At 47.6% G+C, this 26,478-nt stretch overlaps 2 protein-coding genes across 5 annotated transcripts in view; one reads left to right on the forward strand and one right to left on the reverse strand.

Annotated features, from left to right (window-relative positions):
- AARS1 (alanyl-tRNA synthetase 1) overlaps window positions 1-26,478 on the forward strand; it is a 104,176-nt gene that overhangs the window by 7,247 nt on the left and 70,451 nt on the right. The gene's annotated exons all lie outside the window — the stretch shown is intronic.
- Window positions 1,330-25,739, reverse strand: LOC100339723 (ATP-dependent RNA helicase DDX19A). Of its 3 annotated transcripts, XM_002711716.5 has the most exons (12): window positions 25,583-25,739; window positions 21,406-21,454; window positions 18,270-18,320; window positions 17,233-17,368; window positions 9,944-10,036; window positions 8,507-8,609; window positions 7,670-7,784; window positions 4,670-4,847; window positions 4,145-4,382; window positions 3,439-3,601; window positions 2,781-2,972; window positions 1,330-2,417 (listed from the first exon to the last, which is right to left on the reverse strand). In XM_002711716.5, the coding sequence occupies exons 1-12, from the start codon at window positions 25,637-25,639 to the stop codon at window positions 2,356-2,358; spliced, it is 1,437 nt and encodes a 478-aa protein (XP_002711762.3). In that variant the 5' UTR covers window positions 25,640-25,739; the 3' UTR covers window positions 1,330-2,355. The 3 variants fall into 3 exon arrangements, with proteins under 3 accessions (XP_002711762.3, XP_069918842.1, XP_069918841.1); XM_070062741.1 differs by lacking the exons at window positions 18,270-18,320; window positions 21,406-21,454; window positions 25,583-25,739 and having other exon boundaries at window positions 8,507-9,409; window positions 9,783-10,036; XM_070062740.1 differs by lacking the exons at window positions 17,233-17,368; window positions 18,270-18,320; window positions 21,406-21,454; window positions 25,583-25,739 and adding an exon at window positions 16,882-16,937.

Here is a 26,478-nt window from a genome sequence, read left to right on the forward strand (position 1 = left end):
GATTAATTAGTCGGTGTTCAGCCAGCGAAGCATTCTGGGACTATGGCTGTTTCTTGGGCCCAAGTGTACCATGTGCTGGTGGCAGACCTTGGCATCACCCACCTGATACTGGGATTGCAGTTGTGCCGAATTCAAGAGTTATGGGGTCATGGCAGCTTCCAGAGAGATTTCAAAGGAAAACCCCACAGCCCTAACTGTTGTGGGCATTTGAGGCATGAACTAGCAGGTAGGAGAGCTCTCTCAGTCTTTCTTGGCCTTTCAAGTGAATTAGAAATAACTTATTAAAAAGCAAAGCCTGGGAGTCCAAGCAGGGGTTGTGATGCTGGGGTGGAGCCCTCTGGTGGGGTGATAGTGGAGCAATAGGAGTGATGCGAGGCACAGAGGTAACAGCACTATGAGGTACCAGTGAAGGACAGCTGCAGCACTGGCATCCCATATGGGCACCATTTCAAGTCCTGGATGCTCCACTTCTGATCCAGTTCCCTGCTAACATGCCTAGGAAAGTAGTGGAAGATAGTCCAAGTCCTTGGGCTCCTGCAATATATATAACACTTACCAAGCCCCACTGAATGCAAAAAATATAGTGACACAGTCTGACTTGCTACTAAGACTGGCAAAGTTTTAAAAACTGGTAATACAGACTTGGCAAACAGGTAAGATAATCAATCTTTTTGGATCACTGCAATAATATAAATTGGGCTTAACTGGCAATGTTTTAAAACTTTAAATATTCCCATTCTTTGACCCAACAATTCTATTTCCAAGAATATGTCCAGGAATGATTCTCATCAGTGCTTTAAAATAAGAACAAAGATAACAGCACAAGCTGGACGCCCCCAGCCGCCTGCCCAGACACCTCTCACTAAGAGCTGCATGTTGGGAAGTGTGCAGAAGCATGATGCATAAGTGTGAATAGGATGTTCACATTTTTGTAAAAGTGCCTAGAAGGGAATTGGGGGGGGGGGGTGCTGAAATTGTGGTGTCGCAGGTAAAGCCACCACCTCTGATGCCAGTATCCCAAATGGGCACTGGTTCGTGTACTAGCTGCTCCAGTTCCCATACAGCTCCCTGCTCACGGCCTGGGAAAAGCAGATGGCCCAGATTGCCACCTATGTGGAAGACGCAGAATCTCCTGGCTTCGGCCTGGCTCAGCACTGGCCATTGGGGCCACTTAGGGAGTGAATCAGTGGATGGAAGATCTCTCTTACAAATAAATAGAATCTTTAAGAAAAAGGGAATTTGGTGGAATGTTCACCAAGCTGTTACCAATGGTCATCCCATTGTGGGGGGAACAGTGTTTACACTTAAATATAAATACATACACACACATTTTTAATGAGCATATTTTAGTCTTATAAGCAGCACAGAAATAAAACCAAGTCATGATTAGTAAAGCGTATCTCATGATTAAAATTTCTAACAAATGATGCATATATAGCTATAATTTCTCCATCCATATTCATACAATGTAAAAGAACACGCAAAGTCTTCTACTCCGGATGAACGGCACACACATTTTTACTTGGTTGTAACTTCCTTTCCAAGGCGATGCTCAGCCTCAGGTACTGTCTGATCCCCACAGATAAGAACTAACTCAGCCAGACATGTGTTCAGAAAACTAACCGGTGCCTCCTGGCTGCTATGACTGAGGACCAGGGCCCTGAGCAGATGGAATAGCTGGAAGGAGCAGCAGGAGGAGATGGCCCAGACCCTCCAAGGATTCGTTTGCCCCTGCCAGACCAATCTCATGTGAACAGCGAGATTCACTGACATCTGTGTTTCTCCCCAGATTGCTTGCAAAACAGTAGCCAAGATGTTCACCAGCGAGAAACAGGGAGAGCTTTTGTCAGAAACAAGAGAAGTAAAAAGGGAAATTTGGGTTTTCTCAGGTTATTAGAAGGAAGATGGTATCAGGGTCAGGAACCAAGAAAAGCAGCTCAGGGGCTGCTCAGCTGCCATGTCCCACGTTCAGCATGCTGGTAGTTCACACCCGCGTCCTACCAGGCTCTCCCATACCACCTCTACCTCTGTTGTTTCTTCACAGAACACCTAACACCCCTTGACAGAAAACAGGCAAGGAGTCCTGGGGCCAGTGATTATCAGTAGCAACCCGATTGCTATAAAGATGAGGAAACTGAGTGTTTAAAAAAGACCATTTTCCAAAATGCAGATTATTCCTTCAATTCCCCCCATCATTTGCACAAATTTTTGTCAAGTCCAAACATAATTTAAAATGAGGTAGGTAGTTTCTACACGCGCCGTCTTCTCGGGGACAGTCAAGGTCTTGGCTGTGAAAGCTCTCATCTCCCAGCAGGGCCTGTGCCAAGGGTGGACACCAGTGACAGGTAGAACGTCTCAGTTGGCTATTTTCTCAATCTCATCCAAATCATCCGTGTCCAGTCTTTCTATCTTCTTATCTGGGGGGAAAAACAAGGGTCAGAGGGAGATGAAGACAGGCTTAGTGTGGAGACGCAGCTGTGGTGTGACTGAGAGGGACAGCCCAGCCGGAAGGGGAAGACACGGGAACACGCCCCGCTCAGGGACACAGCGATACTTCATTTCACCCAAGGACTTCCAGGCCCTGGGCAGCAGGCAGAGCCCCTTTCCCCAAGCCCGGCCATGCCATTTGGCTCCCTGAACTCTGCAGATGTGCTCCCTAAGAACTCCCATAAGGTAGGAAGGGAGAGGAGATGCGCAGTGCAAAGGCCTCTCAGAGCCGTGGGGAAACACCCCCCCCACCTGCCCAGGAAAGGGCACGGGGGGACCCTGCAGGGACTCACTAAAATGCTCCTGGATTCTGTTCAGGATGTTCATGCTGTGCTTGCTGTCAACCATGTTCACGGCCAGGCCCCTCTTGCCAAAGCGGCCGGTGCGCCCGATCCGGTGCAGGTAGGTCTCATTGTCTGGGTTCCCATCCTTGTCCACGGGAAGATCAAAGTTGATCACGACAGACACTTGTTCAACATCGATACCTGCGTGAAGGGGGTTGGAGACAGACGGGAGTCAGGGATGGAAAAAGTCAGTGTTGCCCACAGTCAGGCCACTGCACTTTCACTTGCAGTGAGGGAAACAGCCTGGGTCAGGCCACCTCTGGGATGTGAGGACACACACTGGCATGTAGCAGAAGCCAGAGGAGAAAAGAAGAGCGTTGGCAGGTGTCAACACAATTGCAAAATCAGTAAGGAAGCCCCTGCAGACGCAAGTGTGTCCAGGTACGGCTAGAAGCTCAGGTGACTGTACGTTTCCTCCCACCAAACCACGACTCTGGGCTCTCTGCAGCTTCTCATCCCGAGGGGGTCCCAGTCTCTCTGAGAAAGCATGTCACCCCAACCCCACCCACCTTGCCTGGGCCACCTGAGTTTCCGTGGTACAAGGCTTTCTCTGGCTAACAGGGCCTGGGACCCCAAGCCTGGCAGGTAGGACACACTCTCTGCTCACCGCGGGCACACACGTTGGTGGTCACCAGAACCTTCTCTTTGCCCTCTCGGAAGCGCTCAATCACAGCTGCTCTCTGCTCCACCACCATTTCTCCGCTCAGCAGGGCCACCTGGTGGCCTTCCTTTGACAGCTCTGCTGCCAACCAGCTGGCTGTTTTGCGGGTCTGGAGTGAAAAAAATGGTTTTCAATATAAAGACCTATGGGTAAGAAAATGCAGATGCTTGCAAAGAGTGGTCTGTTGCCAATCAAATACACAACAGCTCTGTGCTGAGTTCACTCAGCACAACAGGCTTAAACTGTCTCATAGAGAATGTCAGACCCATGATTGGTTTTGGAGGGACAAATTAAGTGCTCTTGGCTTTTTGTTCAGCAAGCGTACACATTGAGCCCAAGATCTTTATTCCAAAACAGTCTACGTTCCTTATGCTTAACAGTTACTTCAGGGATGTTAACCTGAGGTGTTTCCCAAGTGATCTCTAAGAAGTGGGTAGAGGTAAGGATTCCACCCTCACAACAGCTTCCCCTGGTAACTCACTGCAGCCTGAGGAGCCTAGGCTCAGGGGCAGGAGGAGGCGAGTCATCATTTCCTGCCTGCTCTGCCTGCTGTGCCCTTCCCACGGTGGGAAGCTGGGTCCTCCCCAGCACTAAGGGGGGGTCTCCAGGCAGTGGGCCAGCAGCCCAGCAGGCACCTGCTGCTGCTACTCACGTGGCAGAAGATCATGGCCTGAGCGATGGTGATGGCCCCATACAGGTTGCACAGGGCCTGGAACTTCTCATCTCTGTTGTTGCACAGGACGTAGTACTGCTTGATGGTATCCAAAGTCTCCTCCTCGCGCTTCAGTTTGATAATGTTCGGGTCTGGGACCACTTTCTGGGCAAACTTCCACACAGAGTCTTCAAAGGTCGCAGAGAAAAGGAGCATCTGGCAGTTCCTGGGCAGCATCCTGCAAGGCAGGGCCCGGGCATCTGACGTGACCCTGAGGCTCTCAGCAGGAATAGCAGCCCCACAGCTCGCCCGCTTGCTTGGCTGTGCCCCCAGGAAGGCTACAGGTGCTGTGCAGCATCCCAGGGAGGCCCAGGGGAGCAGCTGAGCCCCAGGTCTCCTCTCTTAACTCAGGCTGGGAGTATGCTCAGTGCTGATCAAGCGAATGCTCTAAGTCCCGAGCAGAGAGCCTGAGAGGGCTAGAAGAGGTGTCTGAAGCACGGGACAAGAGGCTGCCCCGGTTCCTACCTCTGGATGCGGATGCTCTGATCCTGGTGGCCCTGAGTGGCTATCATCACGTCAGCCTCGTCCAGAACAAACACCTTGATCTTCTTGGGGTCAATGAACTTGAGTTTGGAGCACCAGTCCAGGACAGTCCCTGGGGTGCCAATGACAATCTGCTCACTGATCTTCTGCCCTCTTTCCACTGTGGAGACAAGATGCTTTCTTCAGGAATTCCCATGGTAAATCTCTGGAAATCAAAATCATGCGAAACAATCCAGAACTAATAGAAGTTAATTCCAAATTGCAAGACTCATATGAAGATTTGTAATCTCCAGTCTTGACTTTTTCTGTGACACAGGCACAATGCTAATTATCTCAATATGAAATAAACTCTAAAGTCTACTGTTAAAAGTCAGAGAAGGACAGGACATGATGAAGTGGGTTAAGCTGCCACTTGGGATATCCGCTTCAGACACAGAGGTCCTGGGTTCAAGTCCCTGTTATGCTTGTAATCCAGCTGTCTGCTAATACATTCTGTGAGGTATTAGATGATGGCTTAAGTGTTTGTGTTCCTGCAAAAGACCTGGATTTAGTTCCAAGCTTCTACTTAGCCTAGGCCAGCCCTGGTTTATTGAGCGTTTGAGGACTGTACCAGTGGATGAAATATTTCTTTTTCTGCCTTTCAAGCAGGAGAAAATGAAAAAATAAATATTTTTAAAAATACTACTGAACAAGTTACATAAGACATTTTACACCAAAAGTGATATACATGCTGTACAGACATGCCCATCTAAGAGGTAAACAGTAGCTTCAATTTCTGTTTCCATGATCACAATGCAACTCGTCATCTTTTCACATTTATCAGCCATCTGAATAGCAGCCATGTGAATCCTAGTTTTGTGAAGTGCTCATTTTCCTATTATATTGTTTGCTTTCTTATTTTGTAGAAGTTTTACATATTCTGATAGCTTCCTAATGACCTATTTTAAATGAATCAAGATCAGGCCCTCCTGATCTTGATATATTAATTTATTTTGAAAGTTAGAGCTACGAGAGGAGACAAAGAGATCTTCTACCTGCCAGTTCATCCCAGATGACCACAACAGCCAGGGCTTGGCCAGACAAAAGCCAGGAGCTTCAGCCAGGTCTCCCACATGGGTAGTGGAGGCACAAACACTTAGGCCATCCTCTGTTGCTTTTCCCAGGCCATTAGCAGGGAGCTGGATCATAAGTAGAACAGCTGGGACACAAACCTGTACCCACATGAGATGCCGGCACTGTAGGTGGTGGAATTACCTGCTAAGCCACAACGCCAGCCTCAAGTCCTCCATTTTAACCCATACCTTCTACATTATAAACTGCAGAACACGTGGAAGAACTAGAAGAAGCATTTCCTCCGTTTTTTAAAGATTTATTTATTTGGAAGGGGGAGAAAGATGTCTTCCATCTGGTGGTTCACTCCCCAAATGACCACAATAGCCAGGGCTGGGCCAGGCAAAAGCCAGGAGCCAGAAGCTTCATCGAGGCCTCCCAATGTGGGTGCAGGGGCCCAAGTACTTGGGTCATCTGCTGCTGCTTTCCCACACACATTAGCAGGGACGTGGATTAGAAGTGGAGCAGGGGCTGGTGCTGGGGCACAGTAGGTTAAGGCCTGTGGCACTGAATCCCATATGGGCACTGGTTCAATTCCTGGCTGTTCCACTTTCAGTCTGGCTCCCTGCTAATGACCTGGGAAAGCAGTGGAAGATGGTCCAAGTGCCTGGGCCCTTGCACCCACGTAGGAGACCCAAAAGAAGTTCTTGGCTCCTAGCCTCGAATTGGGAGAGCTCCAGCTGTTGTGGCCATTTGGGGAGTGAACCAGCAGATGGAAAACCTTTCTCAGTCTCTCCCTCTCTAACTTTGCCTCTCAAATAAATCTTTAAAAAAAAAAGTGGAACAGCCAGCACCTATATGGCATGCCAGTATTGCAGGCGGTGACTTAACACACAGTGCTACAGCACTGGACCCATAATTTCTGATTTTAACAAGAGTTTGTGAACTGGGACTGGCATTGTATGGCATTGTAGAAGATGGCCCAAGGGCTTGGGCCCCTGCCACCAATGTTCTCTTTTTTTTTTTTTTTTTTTTTTTTTTTTTTTTTTTGACAGGCAGAGTGGACAGTGAGAGAGAGAGACAGAGAGAAAGGTCTCCTTTGCCATTGGTTCACCCTCCAATGGCCGCTGCAGCCAGCACACCGCACTGATCCGAAGCCAGGAGCCAGGTGCTTCTCCTGGTCTCCCCTGCGGGTGCAGGGCCCAAGCACTTGGGCCATCCTCCACTGCATTCCCAGGCCACAGCAGAGAGCTGGCCTGGAAGAGGGGCAACTGGGACAGAATCCGGCGCCCCGACCGGGACTAGAACCCTATGTTCTGGTGCCGTAGGTGGAGGATTAGCCTAGTGAGCCGCGGCACTGGCCCCCTGCCACCAATGTTAAGAGACCTGGATGGAGTTCCAGGCTCCTGCCTTTGGCTAGTCCCACTGGGAAGTAAACCAGCAGATGGAAGATCTCTTTGTCTTTCCCTGTCACTCTTTCCAATAAATACACCTTTTAAAAACAAACAAAGATAAAAACAACAAAGCATGAGAACTGTAAATGTTCTCCATTAACTTTCACTAAACTGGAGCTCACTTTCAAAGAAAGGGATCTGCCTCCATCCTCCCAAACCTAGTCCTAAAATTCCTCTTTGGTAAGCATGTTCTAGAACTCTGGATGCTGAATTCGGAGCACTGTGTTCCCAATGAAAAACTCCAGGCTTTTAGAATTCCATGAGCCAAGCAGGGACTTTTTAACAACTTGAAATCTTAAGATTGGAAAGGACTGCTAACAAATTAGCAAGTATTTAAATGCACTGGCTAAAAGCAATGCAGTTAGGCTCTAGGGTCAGACTGAACTAAAAAGTTGAACATATGTCAACATATCTTCAAAACTGAAGACACAACCACCCTCCCCTGGCTTGGTGCTGAAGTCTCATCCCGCATACTCACATTTATTGCCTCGAACAGCATAAGCAAGCTTTAGTTCTGGATGAAATTTGCCCATCTGCTCAATCACTTTACCAGTTTGAAGTGCCAGCTCATATGTTGGGGAGAGGCACAGACACTGACAGAGAAATCATAAAGGATGAGTTTAGTAACAGCAGGCTCTAAAGCAACAAGTGCACTGGTGTTTCCACCACTTGAACAGTGTAGACATCCACATCCTCCCCAGTCAGGTACACCTTCCTCCTGTAGACTGAAGTCTTCAGCAGGGAGCTCTGGCATGGCAGAGGCTTTTGGAAGCCATTAATATTTTTGTTTTTAATTTTCATATCCTTTATTTGAGAAACACACACACATGGCAGTGGCGGTGGGGGGGGGGGGGCAAATCTCAAATGCCCACTGGTTCACTACCAAAATGTCTACAACTGTTGGGGCCATACCATCTCAAAGCTAGGAGCTAGGAACTCAATCTGGGTCTGCCACCGTGGATGGCAGAGACCTAAACACTCAAACCATCCTCTACTGCCTCCTAACGTGCACCATGAAGCTGGAATCAGGAGTGGAGCCAGGACTTAAATCAAGGCACTCCAATACGGAATGCAAGTATCCCAAGTAGCATCTTAACCACTATGCCAAATGCTGGCCTGCAAGCCACTCTTGGGCTACAGCTTCCAGATAAACTGGACCAGGTCAGTGCCTGGTACAATGACCTGATTGATGTCTGCCTAAGCCACAGTATAAGGTGTCACAAACATTCAGAGCTCCTGTTAATCCTCCCTTCCCTCACAGATGGTGCAGCTTTTCCCAAGGCAGGCAAGTCAGCCCAGGCTTCCAAGCCCTCACCTGAGGGTGTCTGTCTGCTGGTTCCACTCGACTAAGCATGGCCAGGACGAAAGCAGCTGTTTTCCCAGTACCAGACTGAGACTGGGCGATGAGATTCTGTGGGCTAGATCAAGGGAAAACAGAAATCAAATTATGCTGATAAAACACAATAAAGAATCAGGTGGAAGGAGCAGCTTTTCCTTTATTCTTCTCTATTTTATCTAGGCTTCCTGTACTGAGCACAAATTATAGTGACTTTTTTTAGTATGTTGTTAAAAAAAAACAAACCTGTAAGTAGCAAATAATGACTGTTCTAGATAGGTTACAGCATGAAATCCTCAAGACTCTGCCACAGATAGAGTGCCCTAGTTGTGTGCCCTAAAGGTCCCACAGAAATCAAAGTAAGCTCCATGCTTAGACAAGTCCCCAGTGACTTTCTGTAGAGCCATAAAAAGCCCCGGGACTCAGCTCCTTCTGGGCATTCTCTTTTTCCATCTTTATAGATGATGCAAAATACCAGGCCACAGGTATGTTTTAGAGAATTCTTACATTCCAGTACCCAGTGTCATGGGAACAGGTGGCCTTCTCATGAAAAGAAAAAAATAATCAGTTGATTGGGAGAAGTTGCTGCATACAGTATGACATCATTTACCAGGGAAGATGTGTAGAGACCTATGTAATGAGACTACCTCTTGACGGAGCTCATTCAGTGGTGTGGGAAAGGAATGGAGGGGAGGGCAGACAGGCTGTCACTGGCTTCCTGGTTTCTTTCTTGGCAGGAGAGGGATACATAGGTGTTCTTGATATTCTCTCCAAACCTTTTCATAAGTCTTAAGAACTTACAACTAATTTTTAAAAATGCAATTTTAAAATTTGCAAGGAATTATCTGTGAATTTTTATTAAGTAGGAAAGGCAGAAACTACCTAGTTTTTTGTTTTTTTTTTTTTTTTTTGACAGGCAGAGTGGACAGTGAGAGAGAGAGACAGAGAGAAAGGTCTTCCTTTTGCCGTTGGTTCACCCTCCAATGGCCGCCGCGGCCAGCGCGCTGCGGCCGGCGCACCGCGCTGATCCGATGGCAGGAGCCAGGAGCCAGGTGCTTTTCCTGGTCTCCCATGGGGTGCAGGGCCCAAGCACCTGGGCCATCCTCCACTGCACTCCCTGGCCACAGCAGAGGGCTGGCCTGGAAGAAGGGCAACCGGGAAAGAATCCGGTGCCCCGACCGGGACTAGAACCCGGTGTGCCGGCGCCGCTAGGCGGAGGATTAGCCTAGTGAGCCGCGGCGCCGGCAGAAACTACCTAGTTTTATGTGATTTTCTTTGCACCTGCCCAAGCTGTTTCAATGAAGAAACATGTTGCCCCAAATGGTGTATGTTGTTCTCAGGAACACTAAGAGCTATTTATGGAAAACTTTAGTTAGACCAAATCTGGAAGAGGGGCAACTGGGACTGCATACTCACGGTTCAGCAAGCATCATGGGTAATGCATTCTCTTGGATCTTGGATGGTCGATTGAAGCCCATGGCATATACTCCCTGGAGAAGCTGTGGTTTCCTAGAAGTCCAGAGAGAGAGAGTGGGTGGATTCCTAGTAGCTGAACTTGTTTAAAGGCCGAGAATATTAACTACATCTTACAGGGAATGATACTTCCCACCACTATCAGATATATTTTCCAATGCCTTAAAAACAAAACAAAACCACCAACTTTCACTACTAAATTTTAGGTTTCCTCTCCCTCTACTAAATCTTAATATGAAACTACTATACAACTCATAAAATAGACTAGTTTCCTTTTATGAAGAAGTCCATGCTTTCAGCAGACCCACAAATCTGGTTGGCCTTGGATGGTAACTGTTGCCTGCACACTGCAAATATATTATTAATACACTGACAGTATTTACTAATTCATAGTATAATCAAACTATAAAAGAAATCTATACCTGCATGGGAAATCCGGAAGAAGTTTCTGGCTCCTGGCTTCGGATTAGCACAGCTCTGGCCGTCGCGGCCAAATGGGGAATAAACCAACAGATGGAAAACCTTTCTCTCTCTCTCTCTCTCTCTCTCTCTCTGCCTCTCCTTCTCTCTGTGTAACTCTTTCAAATAAAAAAAAATTTTTTTTGACAGGCAGAGTTAGACAGTGAGAGAGAGAAAGAGACAGAGAGAAAGGTCTTCCTTTCTGTTGGTTCACCTCCCAAATGGCTGCCACGGCTGGCGCACTGCCAGCCGTCAAATAAATAAATCTTAAAAAAAAAAGGCCGGCACCGCGGCTCACTAGGCTAATCCTCCGCCTTGCGGCGCCAGCACACCGGGTTCTAGTCCCGGTCAGGGCGCCGGCTTCTGTCCCGGTTGCCCCTCTTCCAGGCCAGCTCTCTGCTGTGGCCAGGGAGCGCAGTGGAGGATGGCCCAAGTACTTGGGCCCTGCACCCCATGGGAGACCAGGAAAAGCACCTGGCTCCTGCCATCGGATCAGTGGGGTGCGCTGGCCGTGGTGGCCATTGGAGGGTGAACCAATGGCAAAGGAGACCTTTCTCTCTCTCTCTCTCTCACTGTCCACTCTGTCAAAAAAAAAAAAAATCTAAAATACCACTTCCTATACTGATATTGAAGTTGGAGAATTTCAGTATTTTGTGATTTTATGATTTATTTATTTTTTGGAAGGCAAAGTGAAAGGGAGGAGGAGAGGGTCAAAGAGATATCTTCCATCTGTCTACTGGTTTACCTCCCTCCCCTACAAATACCAGGCCAGGCAGAAACCAGGAGCCAGGAACTCCATCTAGCTCTCCCATGTGGAAGCAGGAACCCAAGCAGTTGAGCTATCATCTGCTGTCTGCCAGGTACATTTATAGAAAGGTGGATCAGAAGTGTGGACTAACTAGAACTCAGTTGGGCACTCTAACATGAGATGCTGGTGTCTCAAGTGGTAGATTAACCCACTGTGCCACAATGCTCACTCAAGAATTTGTTTTAATTTCTCAGTGCACAGAGAAACTAAGCCACAGTTCTTGGTCCTTCCAAAGCCAGCTGTGCAAATAGGACAATCAAGAGATATAAAAAGGGGCTGGGGCTGGGGTGTGGTGGGTTAGGCCTCTGCCTACGGCACTGGCATCCCCTGAGTCCCGAGTTGAGACCTGGCTGTTCCACTACTGATCCAGCTCTCTGCTAATGCCTAGGAAAGCATCAGAGGATAGCCAGGTGCTTAGGTCACTGCACCCATGTGGGACACTTGGAAGAAGTTCCTGGCTCCTGCCTTTGCATTGGCTCAGCTCCAGCCATTATGCCATTTGGGGAGTGAACCAGCACATGGAGGACCTTGCTCTTTGTCTCTCTCTCTCTTTATAAAGCTCTGCCTCTCAAATAAATCTAAAAAGAAAAAGATATAAAAAGCTGATCGAGTCTGATCTAGTAGCTGATACATAGTAAATAGGAAGGGGTAGTTTGGTTATCATCTTGAACTTTACAAATGTTTATATTATGTTGGTCTAAATCAAATTCTTTTTTTTAGATTTTTATTTATTTATTTTTCTGACAGGCAGAGTGGACAGTGAGAGAGAGAGACAGAGAGAAAGGTCTTCCTTTGCCGTTGGTTCACCCTCCAATGGCTGCCACGGCCGGCACGCTGTGGCTGGCGCACCGCACTGATCCGAAGCCAGGAGCCAGGTGCTTTTCCTGGTCTCCCATGGGGTGCAGGGCCCAAGTACTTGGGCCATCCTCCACTGCTCCTGGGCCACAGCAGAGAGTTGGCCTGGAAGAGGGGCAACCGGGACAGAATCCGGCGCCCCGACCGGGACTAGAACCCGGGGTGCCGGCGCTGCAGGCGGAGGATTAGCCTATTGAGCCGCAGCGCCAGCACTCAACTTCTTATATAAGCAACTCAGCCACACAACAAATAATCATTTGAAGTTACTCATACATTGCATTTACAGTAAGTTCTCTACTAGTGCTAAACCTACAGGGTATTTAACAAAAGCCATAGCAGATTTTTAAAGACTTATTTATTTATTTGAGATGCAGAGTTACAGAGGGAGAGACAGAGAGGTATTCCATTTGCTGGTTCATTTCCCAAATGACTGCAACACTGGAGCTGGACCAATCTGAAAGCAGGAGCCAAGAGCTTCTTCCAGGTCTCCCACATGGGCGCTGAGGCCCAAGCACTTGGGCCATCTTTCGCTGCTTTAGCACAGAGCTAAAGAGCCATTAGCACAGAGCTGGATTGGAACTGGGGCAGCCAGGACTCAATCCGGCACCTGTACGGGATGCCAGCGCTGCAGGAGGCGGCTTAGCCCACTAGGCCACAGCACCAGCCCCGGCAGATTGTTTCTCTCAAAAAGTCAAACCAAGACAAGAATTCTGTTCTCTAAACCATTGCTGCAGTTTAACAGGCTTACAAAAGGCACTTCTTCAGGCATGTGTTAGTTCTCAGACAGAAAGAACTTTGAAAACATATGTGTGTTCTTTTTGGAAAAAAATAGTGGTTTTTCTGATTTGGTTGTGAAGGAAATAAAGTCATTACCTAAGCAGTACTCATGTGACATAAAAGCTTTTACTGGTTCTGGTTCTTTTTTTTTTTTTTTTTTTGACAGGCAGAGTTAGACAGTGAGAGAGAGAGAGACAGAGAGAAAGGTCTTCCTTCCGTTGGTTCACCCCCCAAATGGCTGCTACGGCTGACGTGCTGTGCCGATCCAAAGCCAGGAGTCAGGTGCTTCTCCTGGTATCCCATGCGGGTGCAGGGCCCAAGCACTTGGGCCATCCTCCACTGCCTTCCCAGGCCACAGCAGAGAGCTGGACTGGAAGAGGAGCAACCGGGACAGAATCTGGTGCCCCAACTGGGACTAGAACCCGGGGTGCCAGCGCCGCAGGCGGAGGATTAGCCTAGTGAGCCGTGGCGCTGGCTTATTTTCATTTTTTCAAACTCAAAGTACAAAACAGATCAAGTACACTGAGCACTCTGGGTTCCATTCTTTGTTTCCTTTGGCTAACAACAACTAAATCGGAGAATTCATCTTTAAGAGAACAGCTTACCAGTGGTTGCACTGAGACCTCCAGTCTTTAAAATGCAAGGAATTGGCCGGTGCCGCGGCTCACTAGGCTAATCCTCCGCCTAGCGGCGCCGGCACACCGGGTTCTAGTCCCGGTTGGGGCGCCGGATTCTGTCCCGGTTGCCCCTCTTCCAGGCCAGCCCTCTGCTGTGGCCCAGGGAGTGCAGTGGAGGATGGCCCAGGTGCTTGGGCCCTGCACCCCATGGGAGACCAGGAAAAGCACCTGGCTCCTGGCTCCTGCCATCGGATCAGCGCGGTGCGCCGGCCGCAGCGCGCCGGCCGCGGCGGCCATTGGAGGGTGAACCAACAGCAAAGGAAGACCTTTCTCTCTGTCTCTCTCTCTCACTGTCCACTCTGCCTGTCAAAAAAAAAAAAAAAAAAAAGCAAGGAATTTAAAAAACTCACTGATACTCTGAGGAGCACAATGTCAGTCTCATGAGATGACGAAGCACATCTAGTTGTCCTGATTTTTTTTTTTTTTTTAAGATTTGAAGGGCAAAATTAGAGAAACAGAGATCTTCCATCTGCCGGTTCACTTCCCAAATGGCCACAAAGGCCAGAGCTGGGCTGATCCGAAGCAAAGAGCCAGGAGTTTCTTCCACGTGGGTGCAGGGGCCCGCAAGTACTTGGGTCATCCTCCACTGCCTTCCCAGGTACTTCATCAGCAGGGAGCCAGATTGGAAGTGGAGCAGCTGGGACTTGAACCTGGCGCTGCAGGTGGCAGCTTTATTTGCTACACTACACCTCAGCACCAGCCCCCGCCCCCCATATGGTTTAAGAACAGAAGCGGAGATGACAGACTTGTTGAATAAAGAAATACATATAGAAAAGTATGACTTTTATAAAAAACTTATATAAAAGTTTACTTTTTAAAGTATAACTTTAAAAACATTTAAAAGGTACACTTTTTTTCTAATTTTCCTCCGTGAGTGAGAGAGACAGAGAGCTAGGTAAAGAACTCCCATCTGCTGGTTCACTCCCTAACTACCCACAACCTGGGGCTGGGCCAGCTGAAATGGAGCCAGGAACTCAACTACTTGAGCCATCACTGAGCCGTCCCAGGGTGCACATTAGTAGGAAGTTAGAACCAGGAGTCAAGCTAGGATGTGAACCCAGGCACTCTGATATGGAAAGAGGGTGTCTTAACCACTAGGCTAAATGCCCACACCTAAAAGTCACACTTAAAAACTTGTCCTTCAGGCCGGCGCCGCGGCTCACTAGGCTAATCCTCCACCTTGCGGCGCCGGCACACCGGGTTCTAGTCCCGGTCGGGGCGCCGGCTTCTGTCCCGGTTGCCCCTCTTCCAGGCCAGCTCTCTGCTGTGGCCAGGGAGCGCAGTGGAGGATGGCCCAAGTGCTTGGGCCCTGCACCCCATGGGAGACCAGGAGAAGCACCTGGCTCCTGCCATCGGATCAGCACGGTGCGCCGGCCGTGGTGGCCATTGGAGGGTGAACCAACGGCAAAGGAAGACCTTTCTCTCTGTCTCTCTCTCTCACTGTCCACTCTGCCTGTCAAAAAAAAAAAAAAAAAAAAAAAAAACTTGTCCTTCACCATTATTTCATTATCAACTAGTTAGCTCCTTTTGAAGTGTCTCTTGGTGGTAACAGCTGGCAGGAACATGGCCTCTATTGGCCCACAGTGGGCATACTACATATTTTGCAGAACAAAAGCATAGAATCATTTTATTCCACCACACTGTTATTCATAAGCTCTATTGAAGAAAAAAAAAAAAAAAAAGATTTACTGGGCCAGGCCAAAACCAGGAGTCAGGAACTTCATCTGGGTCTCCTACATGGATGGCAGGAGCTCAAGCACTTGGTCATCTTTTGTTGCCTTCTCAGGCACACTATTATGAAGCTGAAATCAGAAGCAGAGCAGCTAGGACTTGAACTGGCACTTTAATATGGGATGCTGGCCTTACAAGGGGCAACGTAACCCTCTGCACCACAGCATAGGCTATCACCAATTTTTTCCTGTCTATGATTTGGATTTATTCTAGTAAGCACCAAAAATGATAGGGATATCTTGTGTTCCTCATAATACCCAGTGCAGTGGCATATATATAAACCAATGTTCGATAATATCTCCTAACTCACAGAAAACAAAACATGTGGTACAGCTTTTAACAATTCTCTGCTGGCCAGTGCCATGGCTCACTAAGCTAATCCTCTGCCTGTGGCGCTGGCACCCCGGGTTCTAGTCCCAGTTGGGGCACCGGATTCTGTTCTGGTTGCTCCTCTTCCAGTCCAGCTCTCTGCTGTGGCCCAGGTCCTTGGGCCATGCACTGACATGGGAGACCAGGAGAAGCACCTGGCTCCTGGCTTTGGATTGGTGCAGCGCGCTGGCCACAACGTGCCAGCCGTAGCAGCCACTTGGGGGGGTCAATCAACGGAAAAAGGAAGGCCTTTCTCTCTGTCTCTCTCTCTCTCTAACTCTGCCTGTCCAAAAAAAAAAAAAAAAATTATCTGCCTTTAAAATAATGTCATTAAAAGCCATACTAGGGGCCGGCGCTGTGGCTCAGTGGGTTAACACCCTGGCCTGAAGCGCTGGCATCCCTTATTGGCGCTGGTTCTAATCCCGGCTGCTCCTCTTCCGATCCAGCTCTCTGCTATGGCCTGGAAAAGCAGCAGAAGATGGCCCAAGTCCTTGGGCCCCTGCACCTGCGTGGGAGACCCAGAAGCAGCTCCTGGCTCCTGGCTTTGGGTTGACGCAATTCCAGCCATTGAGACCAAATGGGGAGTGAACCATCAGATGGAAGACTCTCTCTCTCTGCCTCTCCTTCCTCTGTGTAACTCTTTCAAATAAATAAATAAATTTTTTTTTAAAAAGCCATACTCAGCACAATGCCATCCACATGTTCTCTTTTTTTAATTTTTTTTATTTTTTTGACAGGTAGAGTTATAGACAGCGAGATAGAGACAGAGAGAAAGGTCTTCCTTCCATTGGTTTACCCCCCCAAATGGCCACCAAGGCCGGCGCTGCACTGATCCGAAGCCAGGAGTCAAGTGCTTTCTCCTGGTCTCCCATGTGGGTGCAGGCGCCCAAGCACTTGGGCCATCCTCCACTGCCTTCCCGGGCCACAGCAGAGAGCTGGACTGGAAGAGGAGCAACCGGGACTAGAACCCGGCTCCCATATGGGATGGCACTGCCGCAGGCGGAGGATTAACCAAGTGAGCCACAGCGCTGACCCCCACATGTTCTCTTAACTGTAGGATCTGGATGTTCTTTCCTGAATTCCAGAACTACTGAAGGATGCTAGCTTCCACAGGTACTGGGAATTCAGGCTCCTCTGACAGACTTCTATAAAAGCAGAGATTATTCTTAAGACTTCAAACCCTACAGTCTAACAAAAGGGCTTACCTAATAAGAAATGTTCCTGACATCCAGAAATCACCTGTCAGCCAATATTTTATTGAAAGTTCTAAGAGCATAAAAGAAAAAAGACTTTCAGCTATAATGAATAAATCTGTGGCACTTAAGATCTCTACCAAGAGGAGAACTGGGGAGCCAAAGACAAGGATAGGAGACCACCACAGGAAACTATTCTTTCTGACTTCTGAATCCTGTGAACTGTTACCTATTCAAAGAAGTAAATGCATTCACATTTTTAATATAAAAGTAAATAATAATACTCCTACAAGAATTTCTTAGCTGCTGCATTACACAGGGAAGGACTGACAAGGAGGAGCCTTGAAAGGAATGAATACTCACAGCCGCAGCTCCTCAAAAGACTTCACAGAGTAGAGGGGGGAGTTGGGATCCCGCTGTAGGACTTCCACTTGGTTTGTGTTATCCACGAGGTTGCTTCTGATCAGCTTGTTGAGCAAGGACTGGGCAGCTCTGTCCTCTGTTAGGAGGAAACCAGATTTTCTTCACGCTCATCTGGAAAACCCCATACTTGTAAAACCACTCCATCCCCTTCTCGGTACCAGCAGCTTAGCAGCCAAGCATGGGTGGAATCTCACACCAACAAGTCTCACTTTAAGTTCCTGTCTACTAGATTCAAATAGGCTGTGCTGCCCAGCAACTCACTGTTTCCATATTCCACTGGTTTGTTCTTAACTTCTAACCCCTCCACATTCTCACTCATGACCTTAGCTATACACCCACCTGAACCTGTATCCTCCATCTTCCCTCCTGTGATTAGGATAAATGACTTGTGCTCTTATGGCTCAGCCTGCTTGTCCAGTAGATTCTATCCTTTCCCACCGACAGGCCATTTGTCCAAACACTGACTCTCTTGCATTATCATTTCCTCTTTTACTGGTCATTCCCACCAGTGAACCTGCTCTCAACAAAAATCTGCATCCTCCTTTGCCCCACAACCCCATCTAGTTACAAACCCATTTCAATACTCTCTTTGCTGGAACATTCCCTAAAACATCTGTCTACACTCGTCCCCCCTTCTCCATTTCTCTTTGAATGCGGTACACTGAACAGGATTCATTTTAACCTGGCACAACCTCAACAGCCCTTATCAACGTCACTCATGGTGTCCACAAAGGTCAATTTCTAGTTCTTCCCTTAATCAACTTAGCACTTAAATTGCACTCCCTGCTTCTGAAACTTTGCCATCAGGGACAACACACTCTTTCAGTCCCTCTCTGTCACAATGACTGGTCCTTCTCAATGTCCTTTGCTGAGTCCTCCATATCTCACTGGTCTTGCAACCAGAGCACTTCTGGCTCCAGGAACGAAGGCCTGTGCCCTATTTTGTCTCTTGCCACAGAGCTTCCAAGAGTAGTTACCTTTCTCGTCTTCATCTGTCTTCTCTGCTGAGGTACTGGTTTTGACAACACCTACACAGGAAAACAGATGTCATAATTAGGCAAATATTAAACCCACCTAAAAGGTAGAAAGGACAGTGTAAATATTAAAATTTATTTTAGTGATCAGAATATAGTTATTATTTATTTATGTTTAACATTTTTATTTCTAGAAGTTTTTAAGTGCTTAAGAAAAATTTAAATTCCTAGGAAGTTTGAACATCACAGTGGTGCAAATAGGTCCTTCTGACTTATCCTACTTTAAAATACAGCATTACGGATGGGTGTCTGGCTTACCAATTAAAATGCTGCCTGCAACATCTGCATCCCCTATCAGAGTGTCTGAGTCTGAATCCTGGCTCTACTCCCAATTCTAGATTCCTGCTAAAGCACACCCAGGGAGGTCCATGCCAGCCACATGAGAGCCTAGGACTGAGTTCTGGGCTCCTGACTTTGGCCTGCCCAGCCCCAGCTACTGTAGGTATTTGGTAAGTGAACCAGCAGATAGAATCTTGCTCACCCGCAAACAAAAAATAAATTAAAACTATAAAAAATATAGTTTTACATTAGGAAACACAATTTGCATTGTTTTCCTTAACATATAGGCAAAAATCCTAAAATTCTGACTAAAATCTCTGCGCCGAGGCAGAAACGGAGACTGTCATGGTTTGCTGACAGAGGTTTAAGATGGTATAATACCTATGGAGAGGGGCCAGTACTCTGGCATAGCGGGTTAAAGCAGTACCGCCATCCCATATGGGCGCCAGTTCAATTCCTGGCTGTTCCACTTTAGATCCAGCTCTCTGCTATGGTCTGGGAAAGCAGCAGAAAATGGCCCAAGTCCTTGGGCCCCTGCACTCGCATTGGGATACCCAGAAGAAGCTCCTGGCTTCGGATCGATGCAGTTCTGACCATTGCAGCCATCTGGGGAGTGAACCAGCAGATGGAAGACCTCTCTCTCTTTCTCTGCCTCTCTGTAACTCTGCCTTTCAAATAAATAAATAAATAAATAAATCTAAAAAAAAAAAAAAAAACCTATGAGGCCAGTGCCGTGGCTCACTAAGCTAATCCTCCGCCTTGTGGTGCCGGCACACCGGGTTCTAGTCCCGGTCGGGGAGCCGGATTCTGTCCCAGTTGCCCCTCTTCCAGGCCAGCTCTCTGCTGTGGCCAGGGAGTGCAGTGGAGGATGGCCCAAGTGCTTGGGCCCTGCACCCCATGGGAGACCAGGATAAGCACCTGGCTCCTGGCTTCGGATCAGCACGATGTGCCAGCTGCAGTGCGCCGGCCGCGGCGGCTATTGGAGGGTAAACCAACGGCAAAGGAAGACCTTTCTGTCTCTCTCTCTCACTGTCCACTCTGCCTGTCAAAATAAATAAATAAATAAATAAATAAATAAATAAATAAATAAACCAACCAACCAACCAACCAACCAACCTATGGAGGATTCTCTGAAAATAGATACAAACTGCAAATGCATATATCTTTAACCTAGCAAGTCTATTCTGGGAGGATTTATCCTACCAACACATCTGCACACACATAAAACAATTTCTGTTTATTGTTATCCCATGAAAAACTATTTATGAAAGTAAAAGACTGCTTAAGTAAACTACAGTGTTTCAACACAAAAATACAATGTTATGCAGTCACAAAAAAGTGAGGAAACAACATACTAACATGAAAAGCTTGCCAAAGTACATTGCTATGAGCAAACTAGGGACACTGTGTATTTCATGCCACCTTTTGCTGAGGGGTGGGGAAAAAGTGGAGGAGAGATAAAGAGAAAGTAATGAAGACAATGAGGAAGAGACTGAGTATTGTATTTACTCTGCATAATCAAACTGGGAGGATATTAAAGATTAATAGTGGTTGGTTACAGGATGTAGCTGTGTTAGGGGTTGAGCTGCATCCTCTCAAAATTCCTGTGTTCAAGTACCAATCCCCAGTATCTCAGAATATGACATTTTGAGGCCGGTGCCGTGGCTCAACAGGCTAATCCTCCGCCTTGCGGCGCCGGCACACCGGGTTCTAGTCCCGGTCGGGGCGCCGGCTTCTGTCCCGGTTGCCCCTCTTCCAGGCCAGCTCTCTGCTGTGGCCCAGGAAGGCAGTGGAGGATGGCCCGGGTCCTTGGGCCCTGCACCCGCATGGGAGACCAGGAAAAGCACCTGGCTTCTGGCTTCGGACTGGCGTGATGCGCCCGCCGCGGCAGCCATTGGAGGGTGAACCAACGGCAAAAGGAAGACCTTTCTCTCTGTCTCTCTCTCTCTCTCACTGTCCACTCTGCCTGTCAAAAAAAAAAAAAAAAAAGACATTTTGAAACAAGTCCATGCAGATGTAATTAATAAAGGTGTGGCCATTAGAGTGGGCTTTAAAATTTTTATTTGAGGGGCCTGAAGCACTGGCATCCCATATATGGGTGCCGGTTCGAGACCCGGCTGCTCCACTTCAGATCCAGCTCTCTGCTATGGCCTGGGAAAGCAGAAGAAGATGGCCCAAGTCTTCGTGGGAGACCAGGAGGAGGCTCCCGGCTTCAGATAGGCACAGCCCTGGTCGTTGGCGGCCAATTGGAGAATGAACCGTTGGATCGAAGTTTCTCTCTCTCTCTCCCTTTCTCTCTCTGTGTAACTCTTGACTTTCAAATAAATAAATCTTTAAAAAAAAGGTTTTTTTATTTGAAAGACAGACCACCACAGAGGGACAGAGAAAACAGAGATCCTCCATCCACTGGTTTACTCTCAAAATGGCCACAAGAGCCAGTCTAAGCCAGGACTGAGTAACTCCATCTGGGTCTTCCACATGGATGGCAGGGGCCCAAGCAGTTAAAACATCAACTGCTGCTTTCCCAGGTAACCTAGCAAGGAGCTGGATCAGTACAGTACCAAGGACTCAAACAGGCACTCCAATATGGGATGCTGGCATATCAGAATGGGTAGCTTAACCCAATGCACCATAACACTGGCCTCTGTATAAAAAGGGGAAATTAGAACATAGGCACACATGGAGAACACCATGTGAAGATGAAAGCAGACATTGGTGTAAGCAAACCTAATTTACTAGTTCTGGGCGAACAGAGGCACAAATATAACTTGGACCTGGTTTGCAGTTACTAGTGACTCACCATTGGTTTCTGGTTTGACTTTCTCTTCCTTGATCTGCAAACTGCTTATCTGAAGAGGAATAAAAGGAAACAGAATTAAGCAAAATGTCCCAATCCAAACTCTCTTGTGAAAGTCTAATAAGAACTCGTCAGTCTCTCTGCGCAAAAAAAAAAAAAAAAAAGTAAAAACTACATAAAACTTAAAAAAAAAAGTCTGGGTCCCAGGAAGCAGGCCTTGTGACAGCAGTTTAAGTCACTGCTTGGGACTCCTGCATCTCATATTGGAGAACGTGGCTTGAGTCCTGCCTCTGCTTCCCAAGCAGTTTCCTGCCTGTAAGGCAGATGATAGATCAAGTATTGAGTTGGAATTGGGCCATCTTCCACTGCTTTCCAAGGCCATAGCAGAGAGGTGGACTGGAAGTGGAGCAGCCAGAACTCAAACTGGCACCCATATGGGATGCTGGCACGGCAGGCGGCAGCTTTACCCTCTACGTCACAGCACTGGCCACCCACCCCCCAAAATATTTAAATCCATGCATATGATGAGTCTTCAAAAAGTTCATTGGGGCTGGCACTGTGGCACAGCGGGTAAATCCACCGCCTGCCGTGCCCGCATCCCACATGGGTACCGGTTCAAGACAAGGATGCTCCACTTCCAATCCACCTCTCTGCTATGGCCTGGGAAAGCAGAAGATGGCCCAAGTGCTTGGGCTCCTGCACTCATTGGCCCAGCTCCAGCTATTGCAGCCATTTGGGGAGTGAACCAGCGGATGGAAGCCTCCCTCTCTCTTACTTTCTGCTTTTGCCTCTCTGCAACTCTGCTTTTCAAATAAATAATAAATAAATCTTTAAAAATATTTCATGAAACTACATACTATAAAAAACCTATAGGCCGGCGCCGCGGCTCACTAGGCTAATCCTCCACCTGCGGCGCCGGCACACCGGGTTCTAGTCCCGGTCGGGGCGCCGGATTCTGTCCCGGTTGCCCCTCTTCCAGGCCAGCTCTCTGCTGTGGCCAGGGAGTGCAGTGGAGGATGGCCCAAGTGCTTGGGCCCTGCACCCCATGGGAGACCAGGAGAAGCACCTGGCTCCTGCCATCGGATCAGCGCAGTGCGCCGGCCGCAGCGCACCGGCTGCGGCGGCCATTGGAGGGTGAACCAACGGCAAAGGAAGACCTTTCTCTCTGTCTCTCTCCCTCTCACTGTCCACTCTGCCTGTCAAAAAAAAAAAAAAAAAAAAAAAAAAAAAAAAAAACCCTATATATGTATAGTCTGGAATTTGGGTACATTTTAGGCAGAGAATGATTATGTGACAGGCTGCCAATAAAAACCTTGAGTCTCTAAAAAATTTCCCTAATACCACCTCATATGTTGTTAAAATCGCTGCCAAAGGAGTAAGTCTTCTCAGCTCCACTGGAAGGGGGCTCTTGGAAGCTCATGCCTGGTTTTCTCGGAACTTTGCTCCATGAAACTTTTCCTTTTGCAAATTTTGCTTTATATCTTTTCACTGTAATAAATCTTAGCTGTGAGTGTAACCATGAGTCTTAGTCAGTCATCAAACTTGGACACCTCTTGGGCACCCCCAACACAGGTATTTACCAAGCTGTCTCCTAACCTCCTGAATGCCTTTCCTCCCAAGATTCCTGATGTTAGCACTTCAGTCACAACACCTGTCAGATCCAGCTTGAAAACAGTACTGTAACTTTATCTCCTTTCTCCTCCTTTTCTATTATAATGCCTCACATCTGCTGCCCCACACAGGCCCTCCTTCTCTGGGCTATCAGAATCACTTCCACGCTGCTCTCCTTAGTTTCAGGCATCATTCCTTCTAATACATTTTGTTCTCTGCAGTCCGTGTATTTTTCTAGCCTTCAGATCTGATGTTGTTAGCATCTCAATGAAAAACCCCTAAACCTACCTGATTAAAGCCTCTCCTGTGTAGTTACTTAAGGTCTGAAACCCACCCTGCAATGTTTCTTATGTTGCTTCTACCTCAACCCAGTAACCTTAAGCTGCAGTAAAAATGAGTTACTTTTAAAAAATTTTATTTAGGCCAGCGCCGCGGCTCACTTGGCTAACCCTCCACCTGCGGCACCGGCACCCCAGGTTCTAGTCCCAGTTGGGGCGCCGGATTCTGTCCCGGTCGCTCGTCTTCCAGTCCAGCTCTCTGCTGTGGCCCGGGAAGGCAGTGGAGGATGGCCCAAGTGTTTGGGCCCTGCACCTGCATGGGAGACCAGGAGGAAGCACCTGGCTCCTGGCTTCGGATCAGCGCAGCACGCCAGCCGTGGCGGCCATTTGGGGGATGAACCAACGGAAGGAAGACCTTCCTCTCTGTCTCTGTCTCTCTCACTGTCTAACTCTGCCTGTCAAAAAAAAAAATCATTTATTTATATGAAAGAGTTATAAAGAAGGAGAGGCAAAGTCAGAGAGAGACAGAGAATTTTGCTCCTTAAATGGCTGCAATGGCTGGGGCTGGCCTCGGCTGAAGCCAGGAGCCAGAAACTTCATCCAGGTCTCTCATGCGGGTGCAGGGGTTCAAGGACTTGTGCCATCCTCTACTGCTTTCCCAGAGCATTAGCAGGGAGCTGGATCAGAAATGGAGCACCCAAGCCTTGAACTAGTGTTCATATGGGATGCCGACACTCCAGGAGGCAGTTTTACCCACTAAGCCACAGCACTAGCCTCAAAAATGAGTTCTGATTCCTGGTTCTATGAGCAAGTCCAGCAATTGTGCACACTCTTCCTAAAATGCCTTCCGATTCTACCTCTATCTTAAATACAACTTATTCTCTAATACCTTGCTAAATGTAAACTTCTTTACAAGAAATACCCCAGAAGGGTTTGCATTGTGGCACAGTGGGTTAAGCTGCTGTGTGTGTTTGGTATCCGGTATCAGAGTTCAAGTCCTGGCTTCTGATGCAGCTCCTTGCTAATGCACCTGAGAGCGCTGATGATGGCAAAGTTACTTGGGCCCCTGCCACCCACAAGGGAGACCTAGATGGAGTTCCTGACTTCAGCCTGGCCCAGCCCCAGTTGTTGTAGCCATTTAAGGAGTGAACCAGTATATGGAAGATCTCTCTGTCACTCTGCCTTTTGAAAATTAAATAAATCTTAAAGGAAAACAAACCAACCAACCAGATTTCCTACTCATAAATGTCCTCTACTGAAAGCTTATTTATCACATAATCTTTTCATCACTTTCACAGAACTCCCCCTACCGTTGCCTTTCTAATCAGACCATAATGCTGATTCCTGTATTCCACTGGACTTGGTTCACCTCAGACACTTGCTGATAAACTGAAAATCTTCCCAAAGCAATAAAAAGAGAAGAAGTGTAAAAAGTCATACAAAGCACTGGCTGTAGTTCACAATATCTGTATTTGATGAACTAACAAAAGAGAGGAGCTGGAAGATGCCAAACATAAAGCAATGACTATGAGAGGGAAACATTAGTTACTTTGATTTGATAAGGACATATTATATATACTTACTGAAATGTCACACCGAACCTGATAAGTATGTACAATTAAAAAAAAAAGTTATATAAGGCTTAAGACTGTAAAAAAAAAAAAACTGTATTCTTGAAACAAATAGTCCATTATCACTAAAGAATCCTCAACCTTAAGTCCTAGATATAAGAAACTCACAATTTGCAATAGAATTAAATGGGTCTTCATAAATCAAGAAACCAATATATGAAACTAAATGTCACTTTAAACATCAAGGAAATAACTTGTAGTACCTCCCTCCAACATCTACAGTAGATTGAAACATTAAACCTGACTCTGTTATTCTGTAAAGAGCCACAAACTGCCAATCACATTAAGCAAGGATCTAAAAAAATGTTAAACATAAAGCAACACAAGGACACTCGGAAACCACAGTGGAAAAGAGAATCAGCATCTTCATTTGCCTTTTCTCACGGCCGTCAAGAGAAAAAGGCGCATCAGGGTAAAGATGGCAGCAAACACAGCAGGGACAGATATACTACAGCGTCGTCTTTAGCCCAGAAGAAAAGTTGTTAAAAGCTCGATACTGGTCTCGGGCCTGAGGAGCAAATCACGGCTAAAGGGCTGCCCGCGGTAAGTTCCAGGAGTGTGGTGGCTACCGAACTACCCGATCCCGCGCTCCCAGTGCTCCAAGCAGGGTCCGCTTGGGCCCCTACGGTGTTCTCCCTGCCTGGAGCTGAAGTCACTGACCGACTTGACAGCCGCTTCCTGCTCGTCCACCGCCAGGGCCCACGAGTCGGTGGCCATGGTTCCGGAGGAGGGAGGGCGACTTGAAAAGGAACGCAAGGCACCACGCGTATATCCTAAGCCTGCGGCCACCGACCACTCACGCCGACCGGAAGCGGCGGTGCACGAAAATGACGTCACCAATCTGCGCCGTGCCGGCCCCCTCCTAAAGAGTAAATCTCGTGCGTTTTGCTCGGACTTGGCTAGAGGCATCCTCATTCCACCCCGAAATGCTCGAGCTTGCGAAGTGAAACTCTTAGCCCTCACCCCAGACTGAAATAACCCAAAACTTACTTTTAAACCTGCCGCATTTTACATTAAATATATGCGGACGGTAACGTTTCAAACAAAGTCCTATGAGAACCATAGGATGCCAGTTCATATGACAGGTAAAGAAAGAAAACACAGAGGCCGACCTTGTGGCATAGCTGGTAAAGCCGTAGCCTGTCAAGCCGGCATCCCACGTGGACGCCGGTTTGAGTCCCGGCTGCCCCACTTCCGAACCAGCTCTCTGCTGATGGCCTGGGAACTGGCTCCTGGTTTCTGCTGTCCAGACCCCTGGCCATTGCAGCTATCTGGGGAGTGAACTAGCGGATCTCTCTTTTTCCCTGTCTCTCCACACTCTGTAACTCTTTCAGATAAATAAAATCTTTTTTAAAAGCGTGCTTTAACCTCCCCACCACCACCAATAAAATACACACACATAGGACAGTGTTTTCTCTTATTTAAGGTCCGTCCAGGCTTATGCATAGGCATCACTGCACATATATTCTACAGTGTCCAAGGCAAATATGCATGCAATTTTAAATTTAACCTTTCAAAATCTTAAGTCGTTTTTAAAAGACTTATTTACTTATCAT

This window comes from Oryctolagus cuniculus, chromosome 18, assembly GCF_964237555.1.
Source record: "Oryctolagus cuniculus chromosome 18, mOryCun1.1, whole genome shotgun sequence".
In the NCBI taxonomy this organism is placed as follows: Eukaryota; Metazoa; Chordata; class Mammalia; order Lagomorpha; family Leporidae; genus Oryctolagus; species Oryctolagus cuniculus.